This window comes from Canis lupus, chromosome 21 (genome assembly GCF_048164855.1).
Source record: "Canis lupus baileyi chromosome 21, mCanLup2.hap1, whole genome shotgun sequence".
In the NCBI taxonomy this organism is placed as follows: domain Eukaryota; kingdom Metazoa; phylum Chordata; class Mammalia; order Carnivora; family Canidae; genus Canis; species Canis lupus.
This window is the reverse complement of record NC_132858.1, coordinates 55064521-55091794: the sequence shown is the minus strand read 5'-3', so window position 1 is coordinate 55091794 and position 27274 is coordinate 55064521. Positions and strand designations below refer to the sequence as shown.

Genomic DNA, 27274 nt, shown 5'->3' with positions numbered 1-27274 from the left:
GCCCGGCCCAGAGCCCGACTTGGGACTCTGATCTCACAACCCTGAGATCATGACCTGAGCTGAAATCAAGGGTCAGATGCTCAACCAAGGAAGCCACCCAGGCGCCCTGATCCTTTTGCCAACTTTTAAATCCTTAATGGGACACTTTGCTGAAAGTAATTGAAATAAGGGTCGTAAACGAAGACTTACCAGAATGGTTAAAAATGCGAAGCCTGCCGGTAGCAGGAGACAGGGGACGTACAGCCGCCGGGGGCTCCCGGACTGTGCCGAGCGCCTCCACTCCTGGATACAGACCCAGGAGGAGCCGTTGCACCAAAAGACATTTGCAGAACTGGGCATATCTGTTTTAGTCAGAAGAGCTCAAAATTCCAAGCGGTGTCGGTGCGCATCCAGAGGAGGATGGACTAACAGACTGTGACAGACCCCAGGGTGCAGCATCACTCAGCCGTCGAAAGGGATGAACTACCTCTTGCACGCGAGCCCCGGTCCAATCTCAAGAGTGTTGTTCCGAGAAAACGAAGCCTTGAACAAAACAGTGCGTCTGTATGATTTTATGTATTTGAAGTTTAATCTACCCTGGGGGCCTGGGGAAGCTTCCTGGGCAAAGAAACGTTTCCGTCGGTGATGGGCATAGGTGGTCCTTCTGCGTGGGCATATGCAAATGTCCTCCAAGCTGTGAGATTTGTATTTTTTACTCTGTATAAAACTTAAGGTTTTTTTAAAGATGAGTAAAGGATAGGGGGGCCTGGGTGGCTCAGTCGGTTAGGTGTCCAACTCTTGATGGCGGCTCAGGTTGTGACCTCAGGGTCGTGGGATGGAGCCCTGAGTTGGGCTCTGCACTCAGCAGAGATTCTCTCCCTCTCCTGGTCCCTCTACCCCCTCCACACACACTCTCACTCTTTCTTTCTCAAATAAATAAAACATTCTAAACAAAATTTTTAAAAAAGACGAGTGAATGATAGATGATAATGGTGATGGTCACCCGGGCAATCATGCACCGGGCATGTCTCCAGGATGGAGAGTCTCAAACCTGCACACGTGAGCTGAGGCTGCAGGTGCCTTGTGCACGGGAGAGGGCAAGAGAGGCTCCCCTTTGGGGGAAGGAGTTGGGGAGCCGTGACATCGTCCTGGGCCGATGACAGAAAGCTCCCCCCATTCACTGGGCTGGGAAGGTGCTCTGTGCACGAGTCATGAGGACAGTTGAGTCCTCGCCGGAGACGAATATCTTTCTTCCATCTCATTTTACACTGATCTTCGTGGAGGGTCCTAATTCAAGAAACTTTTGGGGGGTGCCCGGGGGCTCAGCGGTTTAGCACCACCTTCGGCCCAGGGCATGCTCTGGGATCGAGTCCTGCGTCGGGCTCCCTGCATGGAGCCTGCTTCTCCCTCTGCCTGTGTCTCTGTCTCTGTCTCTCTCTCTCTGTGTCTTCTGAATAAATACATAAAATCTTTTTTTTTTTCAAAAAAAAAAAAAAAAGAAATGTTCAAGAAACTGGTTAGTGACAGGTGAATTCCATAGAGCCTGGGCGAAACTGCTCTGGGAGGTGAGACACCTTCTGAGAAGAACATCCTTTGGAGAACGAGTTGACCATTGAAAACGAGGAACTGTACTAAACACTACAAAGCCGTGGAAAATACCCCATGGAGCCGACACGTTGGAGAACTTAGTCGGAAGGATGCAGAGAGAATGGAGCGTTTCAAAATGGACCTCAAACAAGTGTATTCCGTTAGAAATACATAAAGGGCAGGGCGCCTGGGTGGCCAGGTGGTGGAGCCTCCGACTCCGGATTCAGCTCAGGTCACGAACTCTGGGTTGTGAGGTCAGCCAGCACCCTGCTCTGCGCTCAGCACGGAGCCTGCTTCTCCCCACCCCCGCCCGCCAGGCTGCCCTCCCCCTGCTCAGGTGCGCGCTCTCCCTCTCGCTCTCTCTCTCTCTCTCTCCCTAAAATAAATAAATAAATAAATAAATAAATAAATAAATAAATACATAAATCTTTAAAAGAAAGAAAAAAAAAAGGATGAAGGGGTATAGTCTCCATTTGCAGTGAAATTTTACTGGGAAATGTAAGATGAGTGACAATACGGGTCGCCAGTGTCTTCATGAGACTCCGGCTGCCTCGGGTGAACAGTGGAGCCTAAGGCTGACATCCGGTGGGGCCTCCAGGCCCAGGGGTTGTTCTGGGGAGCGCTGCAGGGAAGGCCTGCGGGGAGAGGACGGGTCCGTGGTGGGCTGGCTGAGGAAGGGCACGCACGCGGTCCTCAGTGACTTCAGGGGCGACGTACTGGTAGACGGGATGCTTGGTGGGGTTTCCAGGGTGTGGTTTCAGGTAGAAAAGCAAGAGACAGAGACGTGGTTTTCCGTAAGAGAAGCGTTAAACAGAACAAACCAAGACCTGTGTGTTTTTCTTCATCCGGTTCCCAAGTGACAGGAGGATGGGAGGAAGCACGCGAGGGTGCAGCACTGTGGGTTTGCACACACATGGGGTGGGGATTTGGGTGAAGGAAGGGGGAAATCCAAACACATGAATAAATGGCTTCTTTCTTTCTGAGGGACTTCGAGGAGTAGGAGGGGAGAGGGGACCTCCAGCAGGCTCTGCGCTGGGCTGGGCTCAATCTCACGACCTGGGGATCATGGCCTGAGCTGAAATCAAGAGTCTGATGCTTAACTGACTGAACCATCATGTGCCCCTAAACAATTTCTTTAAAAAATAGAAATGACAGGGACGCCTGGGGGGCTCAGCGGCTGAGCATCTGCCTCTGGCTTGGGGTGTGACCCCGGGTCCCGGGATCCAGTCCTGCATGGAGCTCCCCACAGAGAGCCTGCTTCTCCCTCTTTCTGTGTATCTGCCTCTCTCTGTGTGTCTCATGAACAAATAAACAAAATCTTAAAAAAAAAAAGAAATGACAGTAGAAAATAGCATGGGTTATATAATCAGACTTCTGGGAAATTGCACACCCAAGCACACATGTACATGGGCATGCACAGCACAGACACAGGGAAAGAGAGACGGAGAGAGAAGCGGGTGGGAAGAAGGAGGAGACAAGGAGAAGTGACAAGACCATGTACATGAACAATCACTAAGAGCAAACCAAGGAAGAGCACCATAGAACAGCTGGGTACAAAGCAGAAAAAAGTAGTTACGCTACAGAAAGAAGTAGAAGCAAACCCCAAACCTCTAACTGCAGTGGACTGGTCCCAGTTAGAGGGCGGATGGGGGAGCAGGGGGTGGAGGGGGCAGATGAAAGGGGCTTGAGAAAGTGCCCCTTCTGTGTCCTGGGACAACCGCCCGCACGTCACACCCAGCTGTGTCCCAGGGAAACCACGGGAGAAATCCTTGTAAATCATCCCAGAGGAAAAGCAGTTGCCCGTGGACGGCGTCCATGCACGGCGACGAACGTTCGTGTCCAGGCGCGGAGAGCAGGTGGTTTGGGCCTAGAGCCTGCAGTTCATCAAATTCCCTTTGCAGACGAGGCCGGAGGAGACCCCTGCGTATCCACAAGGATGAGGAATGCGCCGCTGCCCGGTATTGCTGAGAGACGCAGGGCAGGTGCACCTCAGCAAATCGAGTGTCATGCACGCAGGAGGGGACGGTTCCCAAGAGTGTGCCCCCACGCAAATAATCTCCAAACGGGTGATTTTCAAAAGTCTGGCGGTGGGCATGTTGCAGCAGCAGGGGCGTCGCGGGCCCAGAGAGCGGGCAGGTCCCCGTGGGAGCCCTGGCAGGGAAAGGCCTCCCTCGCGTGCACACCTAAGTCCTGGCTGGCTCAGACGTCCGTGTGTGAGAGCAGGTGATCGGGTCTTCGGGAATCTTACGGGCAGTGAAGATGTTCTCAACCAAGATAAAAATAAAATAAAATAAAATATAAGAAAATAAAAGAGAAGAAAAGAAAAAAACCGTGTGACATTTTTTTTCTCCAGTAAAATATAACAAAGGCTGCGAAGATAAGGACTTGGTATCCGAATTGAATTAAACTATGAACGAATAAAAGTGTTGAGAAGGGAGCAGGTGCAGGAGAAGGAAATATTGCTGAAAATAGTCTACGGAGCACATATCCAAACTTGCTGGTTGCAAGGGGACCGCCAAACACTACCGAGGAAAGCGAAGCCCCACCCGGTACTTAGAGGAATGATCGTGACAGCCACCGGCGAGGATGTGGACGGCCGTGTTGCACCCAGAAGGGCAGCTCTGGGGAAAAAAGGGAAAAAAACCTGGCTGCGTATTTTACGTTTGTAAGTGAGCACAGCAAAGCAATTTGCAGCAACCGTGCATCTTTGATTCCGGGGAGAGAGAGAAGCCCACGTGGAATTCGTACAGGGACCTGGGACCGCGTGCACGGGTGCGACTGTTTTTAGTGACAGAAGAAGGAGGCAGGAGTCCGAGTAGCGGTCATCGGTGGAAGGGTGGAGAGGGGACTCGTGCACCCTGTGCACTGTACTGCTGCACGGCGCCTGTTGCCGGGCGCGCAGAGCACGATTGCAAGACGTGGTAACTACGTGAAAACAGAGGAACCATGATGCGTCCGTGTGAGCATGTGACGGTGTACTGGTTTCGGTGTAAACATCAAGCAAATAATGAAAATCAGTGCATTTTGTTGATGGGGGTGTGTGTCCGTGGAGCCGCAGCGCACAGCACAGCTGGATGGGGTGCTCTCTGCCGCGGGGGACAGAGGGGGACTGGTGGGCGGGCAGGCGGGCCCGTCACCCTGCGGTCACAGCGGCGGCCTAGAACAGGGAAGCCGCGAGCCCGCAGCCGCACACACGTGGACAACACGGGAGGAGGCTGGCGTGGCCGCCTCGTGAGGCACCATGATGAGGGCGTTCATGCCGGGCCCGTCTCTGTCCTGGGACTTCGGCGCTTACTGCACGAGTGGCCGGAGCGTGTCGCAGCCCGGGGGCCATGAACCCGTCAGCCTCCGCCTTCGCCTTCTCTGTGCATGTGGTTCCCCCCACCTGTTCCCTCCTGCTGGACGGAGCGCTGCCGGGACTCCAGGCTCCCCCGGAGGTTGTTCTGAGTTACGTGAAGACAGTTGAAGTGGTTTCATCATCATGATACTATTCACGTGCGTAGACTAAGACTGGGAGACAGGACTAGACGCTGTTGGTGACCTTGTTTCTAGAAAAAAAAAAGAAGAGAGTCCCTAACAGACATGAGTAATGGGGGAAATATGGGTACATGGATGTGATCCAGTCACGGGCCAGGTGGGGGTGCTGAGCTTGAGCCTCACCAGCAGCGTGTGTCCCTGTGCCACACGCTCTGGTTGGACCCGGGGATGCTCTCCACAGGGTCCGTGTGCGGGTTAGCACTTCAGCTAAATCCTGGTTTGAACAAAGCAAATAAATCAATCAATCAATCAATCAATCAATCAATCAATCCTGGTTTGAGGAAGCCATGCAAGTAAGTGAGAGCAGCCCCGGAAGAGGGGCCGGGCAAGAGTCTCCCCGTCAGAGCCTCTAAGATCCCCTCCTCCTCCCTTCCGCGAGGCCGTCTGTGCACTCAGTTATCACCTGTTGGGTATGCATAAATACGGTGTAATTAGCTGGAAAACGAGTCTCTTAATTGCAGTGTGGACTTGCTTTATTTGCTCAGCCGTCACATCTCAGGCGTGTGACACAACCTGCCAAGTCAACTTCAAACGCAGGGTCTAAATTTATCAGCGTGCAGCCTCCGACACGCTCATTCCACGGCCCCCGTGCTCCACTCCTTCCTTCCGACAGGACGGGAGGGCGCGCAGCCACGGTTGCTCCCTGTTCGCCCCAGAGTAGCTGGGCCTTCAGCCTGAGGGCCGATCTCTCCCAGGACGAGGGGCGACGCCAGAAGGATGGGACGGAGGTAGGCCACCACAGTGTCCCCTGCTGCTGGCATCAAAGTCCTCAGAGAAATGATATGTGGACCCCTGGTGCTCTCCGGGCGGGTCGCTGATGCTCACCAGCCTCCCTGCAGCCACCTGTTCGCTCATTAATCCTTTTGCCCTCCTCCCCAGGGGAGGCTCCTGGAGGGACATGCTGTGGTTTGTCACCGCTGGATGTGCCAGCTAGTGGGGGGGGCAGTGGAGGGGACACACAGAGCCTGGAATTGGGGTCACAGGCTTTACGTTGAGTCATGACTTATCCCCTGGACAGTCACTATCAGCTGCTTTCATTTGGCCTTGAGGATGATGATGATGATGACGACGATGATGATGACGACGATGATGACGACGACGATGACGATGATGATGACATGATGATGACGATGATGATGACCATGACGATGATGATGATGGTGACAATGATGATGATGATGATGACCATGACGACGATGATGATAACAATTATGATGATGATGATGACAGTGATGATGACGATGACATGATGACGATGATGATGATTGACGATATGATGATGACGATGATGATGATGCTGAAGAAGAGACGGGCGGTTCTCCGTCCCTGTCATCCCCCTCCCCCATCTGCTCCCCCTCCCCTTGAATCTGGGCTCCATGCTGTGGCTGCGGTGATAATGCAGGTGTTCCACTGAGGGCCTTAGCACCTGTATCAGCTACATTAGGTTTTCCTGTCCTTTTTTAATTCTTCTTTGACGTTTAAGTGGTTTTTATTCAATTTTCCCCCCCACCCCCAACAGCTCCAAAACTATCCATCACCTTATTAGGTAATTAGTTATTTTTTTGATGAGAACACTTAAGAGCTACTCTCTCAGCAGACTTCACATATACAGTCAGTACACAGAGACTACCCGTAGCTACCTGGCTGTACGTCAGATCTCCGGGACCTACTCACCTCACCACTGAGAGTTCGCACCCTCTGACGGCTCTCTCCCTACAGCCCCAGCCCCAGCCCCCGGTTGACCACTGTCTGTTTCCCTCTGATTGATCTTGAGGTTCGGCACATAAGTGAGATCATGCGGTCTTTGCCTTTCTGTGTCTGGCTTACTTCACGTAGCCTAAGATCCTCCAGTTGCTTCCATGGGGTCGCACATGGCAGGACTTCCTTCTATCTTAAGGCCAAGTAATGTTGAACCGTGTACACACCACATTCTGTCCATCCGTTCATCCGTCAGCAGACATTTAGGTCGCTCTCGTGTCCTGGCTGCAGGGAACTTGGGGGTGCAGACGTCTCTCTCAGACGGCGTTTTTATTTCCCTTGTGTGATAGCTGGATCCCATGGTAGTTCCGCTTTAGGTTGTTTCGGGAACGTCTATGCTCTTTTCCATAGTGGGCGCTCCAGTTCAGTCCCCGCCCCCCCCACCCCCCCGCAGCATATGAGAGCCCCTTAATCCAGGTCTCCGCTGACACTTTGCTTCTTTGTTTTGTTTTGCTTAACAGTGGCCATTGTAACAGGTGTGAGGTGATAGCTCACCGAGGTTTTGACTTGCGCTTCCCGGATGATGAGGGATGCCGACCATATTTTCATGTACCTGTTGGCCACCTGGATGTATTCTTGAGAAAGACGCGTCTTCAGGTCCCCTGCTGATTTTTTATTTGGGTATTTTTTATTTTTTATTTGTTTGTGTCTTTTTGCTATTGAGTTGTATACGTTCCTTATGTATTTTGGATATTGACCCTTACCGGGCCATGTGGTTCACAATGATTTCTCCCGCTCCGTAGGTTGCCTTGCATTTTTTTGATTGTTTCCTTTACTGTGTAGAAGCTTTTTAACTTGATACAGTCCCCCTGGTTTATTTATTTTTGCTTTATTTTTTTTTCTTCCCCGTGTGCTTTTGGCATCACCTCCAAGAAATCATCACCAAGACCCATGTCAAGGAGCTTTTTCTCTCAGTTTCCTTCTAGGAGTTTTACGGTTTCAGGTCTTATGTTTAAGCCTTTGATCCAGTTTGAGTTGGTTTTTATGTCTGGTGTAAGGCAGGGGTCCAATTTTTACCATTTGCATGTGGAAATCCAGTTCTGCTGACATCATTTATTGAAGAGATGGTCCTTCCCCATTGTGTGCTCTTGGCACTTTTGTGGAAGATTAAGTTACATAATATATATATGTATATATTATGTAACTTAATATATTATGTATATATTACATATACATGATTTAGATATATATATCTTTAAATAAATACAAAGAATCTTTTTTAAAAATAAATGAACAAAAAAAAGAAATAAACAGACATTAAGATAAAAATGTTTGTTATTTGGTATAGTCAAGTAATTAGTTGAGTAAAGTTTTGCTATTCCTTGTTTAAACTTGTCCTGAAAATAAATTATATTTTGATACCATTTTACATGCCTGAGAGCAAATGAACACAGTTTCTCCATAAGCATCCAAGTGCCATCTGCTTGCTTAACTGTTGCACGCAGATTTTTTTTCTGTTTTAAAAATTATTTAACACAGAAAATGATTGTGTATAAATATTTAAGAATAGATTTACACATGCCATCAAAACAGACTAGAGATATCATTAATACACATTCTGTTCTTTTGTTAATTTATCAGAGAACAGAACGAAGGGAGTGACACTCTCTTCCCTACCAAGAGCTTGTCTGATATTTGCAATAGAAGTAGGAGCAGAGGTTCCTGGATCTCCCTCTCCGTTCTGCAAAGCCTCCCCCCACCCCGCCCGACCTCATCTTAAACGTTCGCACATATGTCATAACAATAAAAAGCAAACGAGGAAAACACTTTCTCGTATCAATAAGCCCCCACTGCCTTCACTTCTGTGTTCTCTTTTATTCTCTCCCACTGGAATGGTTGGATACAACAGTGTCGCTGGGAAGGAAAGGAGATGGGGAGGAGGGGAAAAAAGCGACAGACAGACAGATGTTGTCCTGCAGGGCTGGCAAGCGCGTGGCTTCCCCGCCCCCGATTTCAGGTGAAGAGGTGACCGCGGAACTGTCCTGGAGCCACATGTGAGCAATGTTGCATTCGAGAAGCCCAAGAAGAACCTACGCAAATGAGGTCGATTCTCTGTTCTAATTCCTGAAAGGGGATTAAGGCAATTTTCAAGCAGTAATTATGCACTTTTCTCATCTGAATTCCCCTGCCCCTTGTCCTCCCTGGAGCTGAGTCACGCCCGTCATCGGGCCTGGGAGGGAGGCACCTGTCCTCCCGCCCGTCCCCCGCTGCTGTCACCCGGGGTTTCTCTGCCCTCGTCTGTCCTCCGAGACAGAGAATCCGAGACAAGCCCAGAAACAGACCCAGAAAGTGACTTCTTTGACCAAACCGATGAGAGTACAACCTCTAACAAGGCAAGTAAAGGAAAAGATGAGAAGCATTACTTTGTAAAATTAGGAGACCTGAAGAGGATATAACAGCTGTGGGGCTGAGTTCACAATATTGAAGAAGCCATTGTACACGTGTGACGCTTAGCACATAATTGATTATTTAATTAATAAAGTTTCGAAGTCTCACAGACGTGAAGTATTTCCGGGTTTGCTAAAAATGCTTCAGAAGGAGAAGCAGAAAATTGGAACGGTCTTAAAAGCTTGTAAGAAATTGAAATGGTTGTTAAATAATTTAGTTTCAGGAGGGTTTTCCTGGTGACTTCACAAGCTTTCAAGAAGCAAATAATACGTCTCTAGTTGGAGGGGCGCTCGGTGGCTCAGTGAGTTTCGGCTCAGGTCATGAGCTTGTGAAAGGAGACGTAGTTTCTCAACACATTTCATGAAATCAGGGTATTTCTTCCACAACCAAATTCAAAGAAATAGCTCTGTAAGAGGCTACAGAAAACAGAAACCCCCACTCACTGGGATGCATAGGACGGTCACTTAAATATCAGCAAAGCACATGCTAGGGGGCAGTCACTCAGGAAGAACGTAGGCTTCGTTCTAAAAACGTCTTTAAATACAAGGGGTGTCTGGACCCAAGCTCCCTCTAAGAGTGAAAGGCCAGGATAGGCTTTTAAGGCTGAACACCTGTTCTCACTTGGCCTGGAAGGTCTACGACGTCTGAGACGACACGAGGCTGGTACCACGGTCGCAGAGTTGGGGGCCAAAAGGATGCGTTTCCGCTCCCTTTTTTTTTTTAAGATTTTATTTATTTATTCATGAGAGACACAGAGAGGCAGAGACACAGGCAGAGGGAGAAGCAGGCTCCATGCAGGGAGCCCCATGTGGGACCCGATCCTGGGACTGTGGGATCACACCCGGGGCCAAAGGCAGGTGCTCAACTTCTGAGCCACCCAGGCATCCCCTCCGCTCACTTTCAACTATTCAATCAAACATCCCGAAAATGAGAGCGAGGGGAAGCTAATGCAAATCGCGACTGGTCTCCTCTTTTCCTGCTGATGCAGGACGGACTGCGCGCCCTGGCGGGTTCCCTGGGAGCCGTCAGCAGTGAAGGTGGAGGACAGATGCTCATTCCTAGGGAGGATGGGGCTGTGCACCTGCCTGGGCCCCACAGCGTGGGTGCGGCACCCAGAGCCCGGGGAGGGGGCGGCCGATGGCTGGCTGTGGGTCTCTGCCCACCATCAGGGCGACAGGAGCGGGGCCAGCGGGGGCCCTGGGCTGGGGGGGGGGAGTGGCGGCGGCCCCCAGCATTGCAGGGTGAGTACATGAGGGGGTGCGGCTGAGGAGGGAACGAGGGGCCAAGATGCGTCCGTCCCCCGAGGCCACTGCCGGGGGGGAGGAAGTGGGGGAGCTGGAGTTGAACCGGTTTTTTTTTTTTTTAAAGATTTTATTTATTCATGAGAGAAACACAGAGAGAGAGAGAGAGAGAGAGAGAGAGAGAGAGAGGCAGAGACCCAGGCAGAGGGAGCAGCAGGCTCCATGTGGGGAGCCCGATGGGACTCGATCCCGGGACCCCGGGGTCACGCCCTGGGCCCAAGGCAGGTGCTTAACCGCTGAGCCACCCAGGCTGCCCCTCGGAGTTGAACTTGTGACATGAATTCACAAAGGCGTGGTGGGTGCGGAGCGGGCGGGGAGAGGTTGGGGGGGGTTGCGCGCTCAGGATGCGGGGAGCCGGGTGCACCCACCGGGGCGCACCCAGGGCACTGACCCGCGCGGCTCACCCGGAGTGAAAGCCCTGTTCCTGGGTGGAGGCGCCCTTGGTCGCCGCGGCGCTTGCAGAGTCTCCTGGGGCCCCAAACGCGCCGCTAAAACGCCTCAGGTTACAGACGCGACTCACAGGGATGTGACTGACCTCCTGGTGTTGGGTCCAGAGGCATTTTCCTTCGGGTATTTCACGGGTACGCATGAAGCCTACAATTTCTTCATCATATTTTAGATTTCATTTTTTTTAGATTTCATTTTTATTACAGTTTCCCTATTCATTTCTTTATATGTCATATGACAAGCTATTTTTCTTTTCTTTTCTTTTTTTTTTTTTTGGTAGGAATGCGTTGTTTAAAATTAATCTTTCTATTTAGGATTTCTCGTCGGTGATTTGTGTTTGTGCTCCTTGCCGGCCACGTCTTCGTTGGCTCCTTTTGGTTTCTCTACGTTGCTCTTAATTGCAGACATTGAGCCTGTAGCAGACACGGAGATCTCTTCCGATGAGACCTTTCCACTTCATATTTTATGGCTCCTTTTTGGGGTTTTTTGAGATTTTGTTTTGTTTTTTGGTTTGCTTCTTTTTTGTACTTTGCTGTTAGCCTGTTCTGTTTGCTTGTATCTTCTCGGTGTTTTTAAAACGTATCTTACATGGGCTCCTGCTGGAGTTTGGCCTCATTCATTTCTGGAGTGTTCTGCAGGCTCTGCGTGGCACTGCGCGGCCCCCTTGCCTGCTGGAGCCCGAAGGCTGCACATTGCCTCTGGGCCTTCGGGAGGGGCTTCCTTGACGTGGTTTTAGGTGGGATTGACATCGTGTTCCTTTTGTATCTGATTCTCCATGGTTTTCCTGTTGTGGATAGCATATGTTTTATTTTTCCATAACGCAGAACGACCCCCGCCCCTCGCTCTTTGTGGCACGTGGTGTGTGCACGTGTGCGTTGCCGGAACCGAACCGCGGGGTCTCGTGCGTGGCTCAGCCCAGCTCCCGCTGGCAGCTCCGGGTTGGACTCCGTGGGACGACTGCCCGCATCCCTTTCCTGCTTCTTTAAGCAGTTTTTTCCCTTGTTGCTATTCCAACGCCGGTCGTCAACACCATCACGTCACCAACTGCCTTTAATTTTTTTTCTTTTTTTAAATTTATTTATTCATGATAGTCACACGGAGAGAGAGAGGCAGAGACACAGGCAGAGGGAGAAGCAGGCTCCATGCACCGGGAGCCCGATGTGGGATTCGATCCCGGGTCTCCAGGATCGCGCCCTGGGCCAAAGGCAGGCGCCAAACCGCTGCGCCACCCAGGGATCCCACCAACTGCCTTTTTTTTTTTTTTTTTTTTTTTTTTAGAAATATTTGATTCTTTTTTTTTTTTTTTTATGATAGTCACAGAGAGAGAGAGAGGCAGAGACATAGGCAGAGGGAGAAGCAGGCTCCATGCACCGGGAGCCTGACGTGGGATTCGATCCCGGGTCTCCAGGATCGCGCCCTGGGCCAAAGGCAGGTGCTAAACCACTGCGCCACCCAGGGATCCCCAACTGCCTTTTTTGGTTGTTTTCTTTCTCCTGCTTGCAGTCCTGGTCCCCAGAACCTAGGGGCAAGCCTGGCCTTGCTTCTCCTTACCTGCCCACGATAACGTGGGTTTACCTATGTGGTCGGCCCGGCAGCTGTGCCTCCGGAGTTCAGTTCTCAGGCGACGGCGTCGCGGTCACATGGGGCTGGAAGGCTGTGGTGCTGCTACACGCTCTTCCATCGGGAATACAACGATTTGGGTTTTTCCTTCTGATTTCCTAGCACTGCGATTTACCCCCAGCTTGCCGGGCCACGTTAGGGGAGCCCGCAAGCCCCACTGCGCTCAGGGGAGGGGTCGCTGCAGGTGCGGGGCCTGGGAGCCCTGCCGTGGCGGGACCGTCCCAGTGCAGCTGCGGCCCCGGCCCGGCCTCGGGGCGCAGAGGGTGCTCAGCACCTGGGGGCTGGGCCGGGAAGCCACCCGGTGGGAACATGGGCTCCGTGGGCCCAGCCCTCACGGGGGCCACACGCGTCACCCCGTCCTCGTTACACATGTTGGGCTCCGTGCGTCTTAGGTGAATCCATGGCACCGAGGGGGACCACGGCCCAGGGGCCACTTGCCCGTGGCTTTTCAGGCAGGATGCCACCTCGGCTCCATTTTGGAGGTGACTTTGAGGACATGCCCAGGCCTTGCACGCATCGCTGCTCCATTGTACGTGAGGGGTCCTCCCGTGTGGGGACAGAGCGAAGGTGTGCGTGACACACGGAGGGTGGCCAGGGGCAGGAGGCCGTCCTGGGGGCAGACCCAGGGCCATCAGGCAGGCGGCTGCAGGGCACTGGCCTGGTCTGAAGTCAGGATGCATGAGCAACCCCTGGGGACCTTGTCCCCTCGGAGCTGAACCTGGGGACCCACACGTGGCTTCCAGGTGACCCACACGCTGTGGGAGGGAGAGCCGTGCTGGAAGGAACGCGGTCTTAATGAACATTGTTTCCAATCTCCCACTCGGATTCGAGAAGCCTTCCCTGGTCCTCGGCAACGGCGCGCACGTGTCCTGTCCCTGTGTGTCACCGTCACTCACACCTGGGATCTGGGAACAGGGTGGCCACCTGGCACGGCGGCGGACGGCATCCAGAAAGTCCGAGAGACAGATGCACGTTGTGCGGACCTGAGGCGTCCCGTGTGCCCTCACCGCCGCGCTCTCGGTGTTTCTAGGCCTCTGTTCTCCCGTCTTGGGGGGAGGGAGTCGGACACGAGGTTTCCAGGTCTGACGGTTTGGAAGCCGAACATTCTAAGCCCCAACTCTGCTGCCTTCGGTCGACAGCGGCGCCTCTGCCGCGGGAGCCAACAGAGGAGACACGGAGCTAAAGCAGAGCGAGGCCTTCGCCACCCAGAGCCACACGCGGGGGCGGGGATTACCGTCCTCGTCATCGTAGGGCAGGCGCATTTGCTGCAGACCCGAAAGTCGTATTTTTACATGAATTACAAATGGTAACATTATGTCTTCACATAAGTGGGTAGAGACACGCAAAATTGTACTTGACTTGCTAATGACCAGAGAGCAGGGAGATGAAAGAGCTTGCTTAAAACTGGGGACGGGATCCCTGGGTGGCGCAGCGGTTTGGTGCCTGCCTTTGGCCCAGGGCGGGATCCTGGAGACCCGGGCTCGAATCCCACGTCGGGCTCCCGGTGCATGGAGCCTGCTTCTCCCTCTGCCTGTGTCGCTGCCTCTCTCTCTCTCTCTGTGTGACTATCATAAATAAATAAAATAAAATAAAATAAAAATTAAAAATTAAAAAAAAAAAAAACCGGGGACAAGGGGGATCCCTGGGTGGCTTAGCAGTTTGGCGCCTGCCTTTGGCCCAGGGCACGATCCTGGAGTCCCGCATTGGGCTCCCAGCATGGGGCCTGCTTCTCCCTCCTCCTGTGTCTCTGCCTCTCTCTCTCTCTCTGTGTCTATCATAAATAAATAAATAAATAAATAAATAAATAAATAAATAAATAAATCTTTAAAGAATAAAATAAAATAAAACTGGGGACGTGGGGCGCCTGGTGGCTCAGGGTCCTGGGATCGAGTTCCGCGTCGGGCTCCCTGCTCAGCGGGGCGTCTGTGTCTCCCTCTGCCCCTCACTCTGTTCTCTGTCTCCTTCTCTCAAATAAATAAGTTAATTAAATTAAAAATAAACCCAGGGATGTAGACAGTCCGTTCAGACAGGAGCACGCAGAGAAGACTCAGACCAGCTCCGCGAGCATCGCTGCCTCCCGGCCTCCCTGGGGGGACGTCCTACCGTCACCACAGGCGCACAGCCCACCGCACAGGGCTACGTGGGGTCTGCCCCTCTCACCTGGCAGCTGTGAGTCCGATGTGCTTTGAGAACAAAATGTTAAGTCCATGTTCCACTGTTGGTGGCCGGAAGTGAGGGCCTATGAGGAAGCCCCCCCTTCCCCCCCCATCTTGGGCTGGAGAGAGCAGACACGCATATTCCAAACAAAAACAAGCAAAGAAACTGGTTTGGAGGCAGCAGAGAGCAGGTGCTGTGGGAACAGGGGGCGCACCTGCCGTTGCTTCTCTGGGCGTCGACGTGTCCCCAGAGCTGGGGTAGGTGTTCCCCCACCAGCCGGAGCCCAGGGTGTGTGTGTGTGTGTTCAGGGAGCAGAGCCCAGGGCGGGGTTGGGGGGTGGGGGGTGGGGCTTAGGGAGCGGAGCCCAGGGCAGGGAGTTGGGGGGGGGTGTTCAGGGAGCGGAGCCCAGGGCAGGGGGTGGGGGGGTTCAGGGAGCGGAGCCCAGGGCAGAGGGTGAGGGGTCTCAGGAAGTGGAGCCCGGGGCCGCGGCGGCCAGGAAGCTGGACACTGCGCCAGGAACCAGGAGCCAGGAGCCAGGAGCAGGGCTCGACGGGCGGGCGGTGGGCTCCCAGGACTTGGGGGCACGATCACCCTTCGGGAACCAGGCCAGGTGTGCAGCCCCCGGAAGCACAGCAGAAGCAGGGCAGGGAGCACCTGCTGCCCAGCCCTGAATCAGGGGCGGCCCGGCTCCCGGGCGGCAGGCAGGTAACAAGCTAAGACAGCGGAGCTAAAGGAGGGAAAGCGCTGGATTCATCCACAAGAAGACCACGAAGGGAGAGAAAGCAAGAGGAACAAACAGGACGAACAGAAAGTAAATCCAGGAGCACAGATCTAAGCCCAAAGGTACGCAGCTTTGCATCCAGTAGACGTCAAGTGTCATTAAAAGATACAGATTTCCACGCAGCACTTTTTAGACTCTAGATGCTGCTTTCAAGAGACGCTTTAACTCTAGGTTTAAAATATATATATATTGGATGTGAACACAGGCAAAGACGGACCCCGTAACGTAACCGGTGGGAGCAGTTGGCCCTACATGATGTCAGAGATTTTAGATCCTAAGGCAAGAAGCATCAGGGGAGACCAATGGTAAAAGGATTGATATAACGGTCACACGTCAGTCATCTAAATATATATGTGCCCAATGGCGTGACCTTAAAGTAGGTAAAAAAATGAAAAATAAGAGAACTAAAAGTAGAGACAATAATTCTGTAATTATAATTGGATACTTTATTCACAACCATGTATCCAACACAGGCAGGACCGATCCACGGTATGTGAAGAGTTCTTACAAATAAACAAGAAACTCTGGACAATGAGGTAGGAAATAAATGCATATGACCTGCATGGCGCGTTCTGAATGTCAACACCGAAATCCTGAGTGATCAAGGAAATGCAAATTAAAACCAGGCGTGCCTGGGTGGCTCAGTTGCTTAGGCAGCTGGATCTTTTTTTTTTTTTTTTAAGTTTTTTATACTAATTTATCGATCTATCTATCTATCTGTCTATTTATTTATTCATGAGAGGCAGAGAGAGAGAGAGGCAGAGACACAGAAGGAGGGAGAAGGAGGCTCCATGTAGGGAGCCTGATGCAGGACTCGATCCCAGGACCCCGGGGTCAGATGCTCAACCCCTGAGCCCCCAGGCAACCCTAGGCATCTGGCTCTTGATCTCAGCTTAGGTCATGGCCTCAGGTTCATGAGATCGAGCCCCATATCGGGCTTCGTGCTGAGCTGGAGCCTGTTTGAGATTTCTCTGTCTCTGTCTCTGTCTCTCCCTCTCCCCCTCCCCATCTTGTGCTCTCTCTCCTCCTCCTCCCCTTAAATTTAAAAAAAAAAAAAATAGGGATCCCTGGGTGGCGCAGCGGTTTGGCGCCTGCCTTTGGCCCAGGGCGTGATCCTGAAGACCCGGGATCGAATCCCACGTCGGGCTCCTGGTGCATGGAGCCTGCTTCTCCCTCTGCCTGTGTTTCTGCCTCTCTCTCTCTCTCTGTGTGACTATCATAAATAGATAAAAATTTAAAAAAAAAACTTAAAAAATAATGGAAAATAAAACTACAACCCAGTATTATGACACATGCAGCCGATCTGATAAAATATAATGCAGACTAACAGTGTCAGGTGTTGTGCAGGACCCGCATGAACTGCAATCACCACGTACTGACCCTGAGGGTCCGAACTGGCACCCCCGCTGTGGGGCAATGTGTGTGTCTGGGTTTGCAGCAGGGCCACAGGGCCGCACACCGCATGAGCCGAGCACCCCACTCCTGGGGCCGGAGCGCACCCTGGACTCACACCTAAGCATGTAGACAGCGGCCTTTACTCTGAGAACGGCTGCCCTGGTCCCACTCCAGCCGTCTGCCGGGGACAGAAGTTCAGAGGCTAGACACCTGTCAGTAGTAGGATAAATAAGGTGGAGAATGTTCCTGAAACGGAACAGGAATGAGCCAAAGATGTGGGGGCAGAGGGACAGATCCTGGACGGCGCTCCGAGGAGGAGGCCCGCTGCACAGGATCCGGGGCCGATGGTTCTCCTCCCACCAGGTGCGGACACGGGCAACCCTGGGGGTCGCGGTGCATGGACCCAGGGCCCCAGGAGTCCTCAGGCAGCGCCCCGCCCCTGGGCTTGTGTGCGTCCTCACCGGTGTGTCGGCTCAGGAACACTCACCCAGCGCTGCGACCGAGTATTTGTGTGTTTTTCTGGATGATGAAAAGTTGACGTCAGCAGTGTCCAGAGAAGCGCCGGCTGCCCAGGTAGCAGGTGCGCGCCGGGCGGGCCCATCACAGGCAGCGGCCTCCCCCCAGGCTCCACAGGCGGGTGGCAGGCGACACGACAGTCCCCAACGGCTCCTTATGCGTTCGTTACTTTTAACGGAGCCCCAGACCCACAGCCAGCGGCCGAGGCCTGCCGTCTTCTCCTGGTCTGCGTGGACTGATGACAGGACCTATAGTTCTGGAGCCAAGCTCAGTACAGATTGCCCCCGTGGTTGCCACCCAGTGTCAAGGTGAGCAGTGTGCCCGTGGGCCGTGGGGTGGGGGTGGGAGCGTGGCCTGGGCTGCCCCCAGGGTCCCCTGTGTGCTCTGCAGGTGCGGCGGGGGGGTCTGTCCCCCTCTCTGCCCTTCTGCTATGGCCTCATGTTTCAAACACTGCTCCGTGGATTAGAAACGCGCGTCGGGATGTTAGCAGCTGCTTGTGCGCCAAGGCCCCCGTGCTCGGGGAGGGGGGAGAGAGTCCGGAGAGGGGGTGTCAAGCCCTTCCTGCAAGGCTCTCGGGCCGGGTGGGCCCCGCCTCACCTCTGGGGTCTGCAGACGGAAATTCCACTGCAGCCTTGAATGGAGCTTGCCCCGACTTTGCTGATGGTGGGGGCTTTTTTTTTTTTTTTTTTTTTTGAAACAGCAGACCTTTCACCATATTTCAAAACTTCAGAAAATACTTCTTGCATTTCTGCATAGGATTTACTAAAGTGTTTTCTGAGAATGTCTCACTTAAAAACGAGGGACTGTTTTGTTTCTTGGATTTCGGCGCAGGCTGGGGGTGTACGATGAATCAGAATTTATGGACTGGAGGGACCGGAGTAGGAGGACCTGGGAGTTAGCGCCTCCGTTCCGGGAATCTGGGAAGGACGCGCTCTGAAAGGAAGCGTGAACGGTGTGGGACACCATGTCCTCCCCACACACTCCCGGAGCCGCTCCCAGGGAAGGACACTCACTTCAGAGTAGTGTTCTTTTGGAGAAAACGGTTCCTTTTGCAGAAACCGAGTCTATTTCCTTTTGGTACGTAATTTACTGCCATTTAAAATTTTTCCCCATTTTAATTGTCCTTTTTGCTGCTTTCTGGTTAAGAAATGCCTCTGTACTAGATCCTTCCCGGAAGAACGTGGATGTGCACATGGACACGTGTGCTCACACATACGTGAGCACGCACTTGGTGATTTTGTTTAGCGCGGCAGGAGATGAGACTGCACATTAGGGAAACAGTATTTCCCGTCTTTTTTTGAAACCAGTGCCCTGCGAATCTAACATACGCCAGGTGCATGTCAAGGAAATTGAAATGCATTCGTGGCTTCCTCTGTAAATACCAGTGGGGGGATTTCATGTTCAGAAGAGACAGATTTGTGGGTTGGGAACGTGATTTGCAACAGGGGAGACAAACGTCGCTGTTTCAAGACCGGGAACTGATACCGAGTTGTGCATCGTTGGGAATTATTTTTTAACATCATGGTTCCCAAGGAAAGAATGCCAGTCGTCTAGTGCCCCGAATAAAGTGGGCCGCCTTGAGCCAGTGCTGGCCCCACGGGGCTCCGACACCGCGAGGACCCCTGCTCCAGGGCCCTGATGTTCTCGTGCTCCGGGCTGTGCCTCGGTGTTCAGTCTTTGATGGAAGAGAAGGAGATACGCCTCCAGGCACCGGCATAGGTTTGCCTTCATCAGTACCACGTCTTCTTGCCTCCTGGCATTGCTTGTGGCTGAGATCCACGGGATATTATACTATATGTTGGCAAATCGAGCTCCAATAAGCCAAGTTAGCAGAAGCAGGAGTTGTTTTTTTTCCCCCTCAAGATTCTTAGTAGCTCTGGAGTTACAAATCTGTAAAACTAAATGTGTCATGAAAAGGAAGATACAACCCATCCACACCCTTGAGACAACAGCTAAAGCAGTTCCAGGAGGGAAATTTATGGAACTGAATGCTGACATTAAGAAAGAAGAAAATTCTTACATCAGTTAAGTCATCACTTCAAGAAACTAGAGTAGTAACAAGAAGAAAATAGTAAAGATGGGAACAAAAAATCAATAAAATTGAAAACAGAAAATCACTAGAGAAATATCAATGAAAGAAAAGCTAGTTCTTTGGAAAGATCCACGAAATTTATAAACTTCTAGCAAAACCGGATTTTAGGGGGGAGAAGATGCAAACTACTACCAACAGGAATAAAACAGGATAGATGCCTATATTTATGCTTATGAATAAGTGAAATGAATACTAATATGGATGCAATGGCTGGGAGGGAGGAATTGGGATTATTTGTTATTTGTCATTATTCACACTACTCTTGAAGCACAAGTGTTATTTGCAAGTGGGCTTGGATTAGTTAAAAAAAAGTGCAACATATGCTTAAAAAGAAGAGAAAATGTAATCATATAAAATGCTAAGTTAAATCCAGAAAAGGCAGAAAGAAAAATACAAAAATAGGAACAAAAAATAAAGGCAACAAATAGAAAAGAGTAACAAATATGGTAGATACAAATCCAGTTATATCAGTAATCACTTTATTTGTTTAAAGCTTTATTTTAGAGAAAGCATGCATGTGTGTGCATAAGTGGAGTGAGGGGCAGAGAGAGAGAGAATCTACAAGCAGACTCCCCACTGAGCACGAAGCCTGACGTGGGGCTCAGTCTCACCACCCTGAGATCGTGATCTGAGCCAAAACCAAGAGTTGGGCACCTGACTGAGCCACCCGGGTGCCCCTCAATATTCACTTTAAATGTTAATGACCTAAGAGATAGAAGTAGAGTAGTTCAGAACTTAAGACCCACCTATGTGGGGGCACCTGGGTGTCTCAGTGGGTGAGCATCTGCCTTTGGCTCAGGTCATGATCCTGGGGTCCTGGGATCGGGTCCTGCATAGGGCTTCTCATAGGGAGCCTGCTTCTCCCTCTGCCTCTCTCTTTGTGTCTCTCATGAATAAGTAAATACAATCTTATAAAAAAGACCCAGCTCTGTACTATGAGAACCCACCTTAAATATAAAATACATACATACATATATATATATATATATATATATATATATATATATATATATAGTAAGTGGGTGGAGAAAAATATATCATTCTAACACTAATAAAAAGAAAGCAGGAGTAGCTGTATTAATTTCAGCGTAGATCAAAGCAAAGAAAGTATCCAAGATAAAGGAGGTGATTACTCATGATAAACGGGTCACCTCTCCAAGAAGACATAACGATCCGCCATGTGTACTCACCAACAATAGTGTCAGGATACATGAGGCAGAAAATGATGGAAGGAATACATGAATTCACTACTACAGTTGGAGACGTCAACATCTCCTATTGGAAAAGGACAGATCCAGCAGGCAGGAAATCAGTAAGGACATAGTTGAACTCAGTACCATCAATCAACTGCATATAATTGATACCTATTGACTACTTTATCCAACAATGGCACAATGCACATCCTTCTCAAGTTCACATGGAACGTTTACCAAGATGGAGTGTGATCTGGGCCATAAACACGCTGTGATACATCTAGAAGAATAGAAATCATATAGTGTCTACTCTCAGACCCCAGTGGAATTAAACCAGGAATCAATAACAGAAGGGTAACTGGAAAATCCACAGATACTTGGAGATACACAACAGCCTTCTAAAAACACATCGATCAAAAAAAGACATCTCAAGAGAAGTTTTAAAACATTTGAACTTCATTAAAGTGAAAACACAACTGATCAGAATTTGTGGGATGCAGCAAAAGTGGTGCTTGGAGAGGGATACATAAGGAGGCACTGAATGTGTATATTGGAAAATAACAAAGTAATGAAATCAGTCCAAACTCCCACCTAAGGAACTGAAAAAGAGACAAGCAAATTAAATCCAAAGGAAGCAGAAGGAAAGAAAAAAAAAAGTAAAAATTTTAGCAGAAATCAATTACATTGAAAATGTGAAAAAAAATAAAAAGAAAAGAAAATGTGAAATTCAGAGATAAAGTCAAAGAAACTGAGTTGGTTCTTTGGAAAACTCAGTAAAGTTGAGAAGTCTCTACCAGGCTCACTGAGGAAAAAAGAGAGAGGACACAATTTACTAATCTCAGAAATAGGGGGCATCACTCCAGATCCTACAGATGTTAGATAGATAACAGAGGAATTCTAGGGACAATTCCGTGCCCACAAGTTCAACAACCCACGTGAAATGACAGTGCAGTATTGGCAAAAGCATTGATAGATAAATCAATAAACAGAATTGAGCCCCCCCCCCAATACACCCAAATACGTAGAGCGACCTGATCTTCGACAATGAGGTGAACACAGTGCAATGAAGAAAAGATCATCTTTTCAACCAACGGTGTCGAGCAGTTGGGCATCCACACGAAAAACTATGACCGTGTGGTACTTGTCTTCCTCCGAATGACTTGTTTCACTCCGCACCATACTCTCCAGGTCCATCCATGTGGTTGCACGTGGCAAGATGCATTCTTCCCAGCGGCGGGGTAGCAGTCCAGTGCGCGTAGATTCCACGCCTTCTTCGCCCGTTCGCCTATCAGTGGGCCTTCAGGCTGCTGCTCTGGCGCGGCGGTTGTCCACCACGCTGCAACGCCCGGGGTGCACAGAGCTTCCAATTAGTGGGTTTGTCTTTTGGGTAAATACCCAGTAGTGGAGCCTCTGGGTATACCATTGGATGGTATTTCCATATTTCATTTTCCGAGGAACCCCCATGCAGTGTCCACAGTGGTCGCAGCAGTTTACACTGCCACCAGCCGTGCACAGGGGCGCCTCCCTCTACATCGTTGCCAGTGCTTGTTATTTCTTGTCTTTTGATTTTAGCCACTCTGACAACTGCGAGGTGGTATCTCGTGGTGGTTTTGGTTTCCATTTCCCTGACGGCGAGTCATGTTGAGGATCTTGGCCTGTGTCTGCTCTGGCCACCTGGATGTCTTCCTTGGAAAAGTGTCCATTCGGGGTCCCCTGCCCTTCTCTAAAGGAGGCTGTTAAAGCCCAAAACAATGAAATTACTTAGTCCAGGGTCACATAACTGTTAAGCAGTGCCATCCGATTTTGAATCTAGATGTTTCAGGAGAGGGGACCTGCAAGTGCAATTAGGGCGTGTCTTTAATGTGCAAGGCATACTGAGAGATATTAGGGCCAATTAGAAGGAGATTGCATCCTTGGATTAAACTCCATAAAAGAGACAAACAGAAAGAAGCACACTGCAGAGAGCTAGAGTGGACTGTCAAAATCACAGGTGTCTCATGCGCCGAGTGGGCCAAGTGTAGACAAAGTGGGTCCCACCCAGAACGGCTGTCGTGGCGCTGTTGGGCCGTGACCTCATGGAGCTGAGGAAGCCGTCCTGGGCTGAGGACGTCGGGAAGCAGCCCCGAGTGGGTTGTGCAGGCATGTGCCAGGCTAGAGGGCCTCACACCGGCCGTCTGGGTGGGCAAGGGTCTGTATTTAAAATATGGCAAAGCCGGAGGAGGGGAGGGACCTGACCGCACCCCGGGCGTCTGAGGTATCAGCGGGCGGGACACACGGGACCCTGCTCCAGAGAGAGAGAGGGTTGGAGCTGCAATTTGGATCCACTCCCAGATGGATGATTGTTAACTGCTAGAGGTCTCCAACGGAGGTAAAGTAAGTCCCGGGAGGAGCCCTGTGGGAAGGGCTGGGGGCGAGAAGCAAGCAGAGTCCCCGCGGGAGCAGGGGCCCTGTGTGTCGGGGCGCGGGGACCACGCGGTGGCATCGAGGAGCTGCTGTGCTTGACCACTGGGCTAATGTGAAAACTGTAGCCGCGAAACCGTGAGTTCCTGTGCTTGGGACTCCTCTGCCTAGAAGCGTCGGAGCCAGTCTTGCTCCTGGAGCTTGTTTGGATTCGCTTATTCTTAACAACTGTGTAGACGAATGTTTCTCGTGCCCTTAGGATGGCGTCCCTCCCAGCCCGGCTCGGGGTAGTGGGAGCGTATTATCGAGGACCTAGAAGTGAAGAGGGGGAGGGGGGTGGGGATCTGCCTCAGCGCTCAGGCTCGGGCTGGAGGCCCTACACAGACCCCACACCTGTCATCCCAACCGGGTGTGCGAACCACAACACAGTAGCTTCTGTTCGACTGGTGTCTTGGAAACCACGTCTCCGCATCCTTGACCTTCCACGAAGGAAGATGCAGGGGGCTGGGAAGCGCACGGCGGAGCGGTCGGGGGGTGCAGAGGCCTGGTCACCGCGAAGCCGGTGGCAGCGGCAGCAGCCCCTGGGCCGAGGCCCCGAACCCGCCCAGGGGGGAGGGGGACAGGCAGCCAGTGTTGCCAGCGCCCCACAGCCCACTCTGGCAGGTGTGGAAGCTACACGGCGCCCACCATTGCCCCGAGCAGCTGGCCCGTGTGCACTGCCCCTTGCAAAGCTGCCATGAAGAATAAACCCGGTTCTTTGAAAGCCCCAGTTAATTCATTTTTCCCCTACGATTGCTTAGAATTCATTAAATCAAAAGACTGCAGGTTCGACTCCTGTCTCAGGCCCACAAATGGAACAGCGGGTGGAAGTGGCAGTGTTGCCATAACAAACCTAAACCACACCAGTTTCATTTCGGGGCCAAAAGTGGGAGTATTTCCTTCTAGGCTGAGCCCTTCGCAGCATCATTCCTGAGACCGTGGACAAACTACCCGGGCAACGCGCGAGGTGCACCTGCACGCTCCTGACCTAGACGGTTTTTGTGTGTTTCAGGCCCAAACTGCTTTGCAGAAACCGCGGTCATCCCGGCCGGAAGAGAGGTCAAGACTGATGAATGTACCATATGTCACTGTACTTACGAGGAGGGGACGTGGAGGATCGAGAGGCAGGCCATGTGTACGAGGCACGAGTGCCGGCAGATGTAGAAACGGGACCATAAAAAAACAGACGTTTTTCTAGAACCTTTTACGGATGGGAACCTTCCAGAGGACCCTGGGGAGCATCCTTCAATGGGAGGAGACTTCGGATGAGGAACGTGGAAGGTGGGCGGCGCTTCTGCGATCCTTGCTCCCCCGAGAGAAAGAAATGGGTACATTTCAAAACGTCCACGAGAACTCGGGGCATGAGCCCCCTCTCTAAATAAATGTGCTATTTTCACAGTAAGTACACCGAGGAGCACTATTATATATTCAATGTATTTCTATAATCCCTCCATTAGAGAGCTTATATACGTGTTTTCTATAGATACAGATTAAAAATGCCGTGTTGTCAACCGTCCTCACTGTGTACCTGCCTGTCGCCTCCAGTTCGGGTTCTGTCCGCGAGCTCGGTGGCGGCTGCCGACGCTGCTTCTCTTGCGGGGCCGACGCCCGCCTGTCGATGCACCACGAGGCACGGGACCCTGAGATCCGGCCCCGTCCCGTTCCATCACAGAGACAGGCCTCGTGTCTGTCCTTAGAGACCCAGCACGTCAGTAGCTTGCCTTCCCAGTGACGACCCCCTGCCTTTACCGTCCCCGCTCCCAGGTGCTGGGAGATGCGGGGACAGAGATATGTGGTGTTCAGGGCCCCAGAGCGACCCAGACGTGTACCCCCCGCCCATGCACACTTCTTTCTCTCCTAAGCCCCCCGTGGGCCTCGCAGCAGGGGATGATGACGTAGGCACCGTGGCTCCAGAAGCTGCAGCGGGTGGGCCCGGCTGGGTGCAGGGCCCCCGCCATCCACGCAGCGGACTCAGGCTTCTTGCTGGAAGGACCAGCCACCCTCCGGAAGAGACCGGGTAACATCTGAAGGGCCTCCCCGCGTGAGCCACACTCGGGGAGCAGAGAGGGGACAGAGGGAGCCCCTGTGCGCTGCTCCTTCGGTTGCTTACCTGTGATCCCACATGGATTTTCTTTCTCTTCGCTTGGACAGGGAATTAAAAAAGCCACTGCAAATATCCTGATCTCTGGTCCCCGTGTCCTAGAGAATATTTCTGCCTTTAGCAACCTCGTTGACACCTGGCACACTGATGAGGAAGGGCGCTGGTCTTGACAGGTGTGCGGGGAGACATGATTATAATCGCTATTTGACTCCTTATAGGTTTTTCTGCCATATTTTTATTTACTTCAAAATTTTGAATTGAGCACCTATTAAGTAGCAACCATTGGATGATCAAAAAAAGGGGGGGGATAGAGCATGGTTTCTCGCCTTCATGGGCCTTTGGCCTAACATGAGTAAGAACTGAGAGTGCCTTGGGGCAGCAGGTCAGTCCGTCAGCAAAGAGGCTGGAAAGCTGTCCTGAGAAGAGCAAGGAATACGGAAACACTGAAATCGTTCACTCATTAAAGGTCAACTAATCAAGAAAAATGGATATAGTTGTCGTTATTGAAAACGTGAACCACTGTGTACCTTAATACATGGACAGCCGGCATTAGCGGAAGCTTCCAGAACTTTCCACATGCTCACAGTCTGTGTGCATCTTGTTTATCAAGAACACGTTGGGCCAAACGGGCTCCATGCGCCTAGAGTTTTGAGAAAATCCTCAGGGGAAGGATTAGCAAGTAGCTTTGGAAAACTGAACATTTGGCAGTAAAGGCTCCTCGATGTCGGCCATCGTCACTCTATTATCCCAAGGTAGATTTTATTTTATTTTTTTTTTTGAGACCAGGTTATGCAAGTGATGGTTTTGCCAACAGTGGGCTCTCCTTCCCCCGGGGCGGGAGGTGGGTCATTAGCTGTCCTAACAGGACACCTGGTGTCATGCGCCTTTCAACTAGTGGATGCACTAAACACATCTCACTGCTTAAAATCAAACATCAAGATAGAAAACACCTGAATTGTCTGAAATTGGATTTTTTAGACATTGCATGCACATAACGATTGTGTTGGGGGGACGGAGAAGCGTTTCTTAAACATACGATGCTGTAGGTCTCACAGCGTGTGAGCACGTATCTCTGAGACGCCGTTGGACGGCGCACGGGAGATGGTCCACACCAGCTTAGCCAAAACTTGAGAGCTCACCTCTATTATTTTTGAACTTACGGAAAACAGAATTATAGACACAAGCTGAACCTAACAAATATTAACAGTTTATTATATTTGCCTTAACAGGCAAGAGATCAAGCCTACTGTTACTATTAAGTCTTTAAAAATCAGATGCTTTTCTGCAACGCAATAGGGAGCGGTGAGGGCACCTGGCTGGCTGTCGGTGGAGCACACGACTCTTGATCTCGGGGTCACGAGCTCGAGCCCCACACTGAGGGTGGAGGTTACGTAAGCAATTCAGGAAGGGTCACCAGGTGCCCCCCATCCGTGCGAGGAGGCCGGCCACATCGTTGGCCCGTGTAACCTGACCTGATGTTGCAGGCCGCCCGCCCGCCGGCTGTTTGGTGCTGCAGGCTGTGCGGGGCAGGTGCGTGCTCTCCTGCAGAGACCGCCGCTCACCCGTGGGGTGAAGGCCTCCGAGCCATGCCACGTCCCACCTCCGGGGCCCCCTGGCTCACCCCCCTGCCCCGCAGCTTCCAGTCCGCCAGGCTTACCTCCCGGACACAGGGCGTCTGTGCCCCCGAGCTGGGCCGAGCTCCCCGCGGGCGGCCTGGCATCTTCAGGGTTCCCCGCAGCCTCCCACTGCCATCGGGCCTGGGCCTCACCACGCCCTGAACCAGCCCCTGCCTCTCAGCCCTGGGGGCCCAAGGACTGTCCCGCGGCGCCTCCGCCGTGCCACCCATTTGGTATTTGACGCTCGCACGGTTTAACGATTTAGAGACCACATCATACTTCTCATCACCCGCTTTGTCTGTTTGCTCTCTTATTTATCCTAAAATCTCCTTATTTCAGGCCGTGGAACATTTGGTCCCTGGAAGGT

General features: G+C 51.7%; 1 protein-coding gene across 1 annotated transcript in view; it reads left to right on the top strand.

Moving 5' to 3' along the window:
* The window catches only part of VWC2 (von Willebrand factor C domain containing 2), a 94513-nt gene extending 69807 nt beyond the window's left edge, over positions 1-24706 (top strand). The window contains exon 3 of the mRNA XM_072791772.1: positions 24203-24706. Coding sequence (XP_072647873.1) covers positions 24203-24354 — 152 coding nt within the window. The 3' untranslated portion in view covers positions 24355-24706. The remainder of the gene's footprint in view (positions 1-24202) is intronic.
* Positions 24707-27274: the final 2568 nt, after the last annotated feature.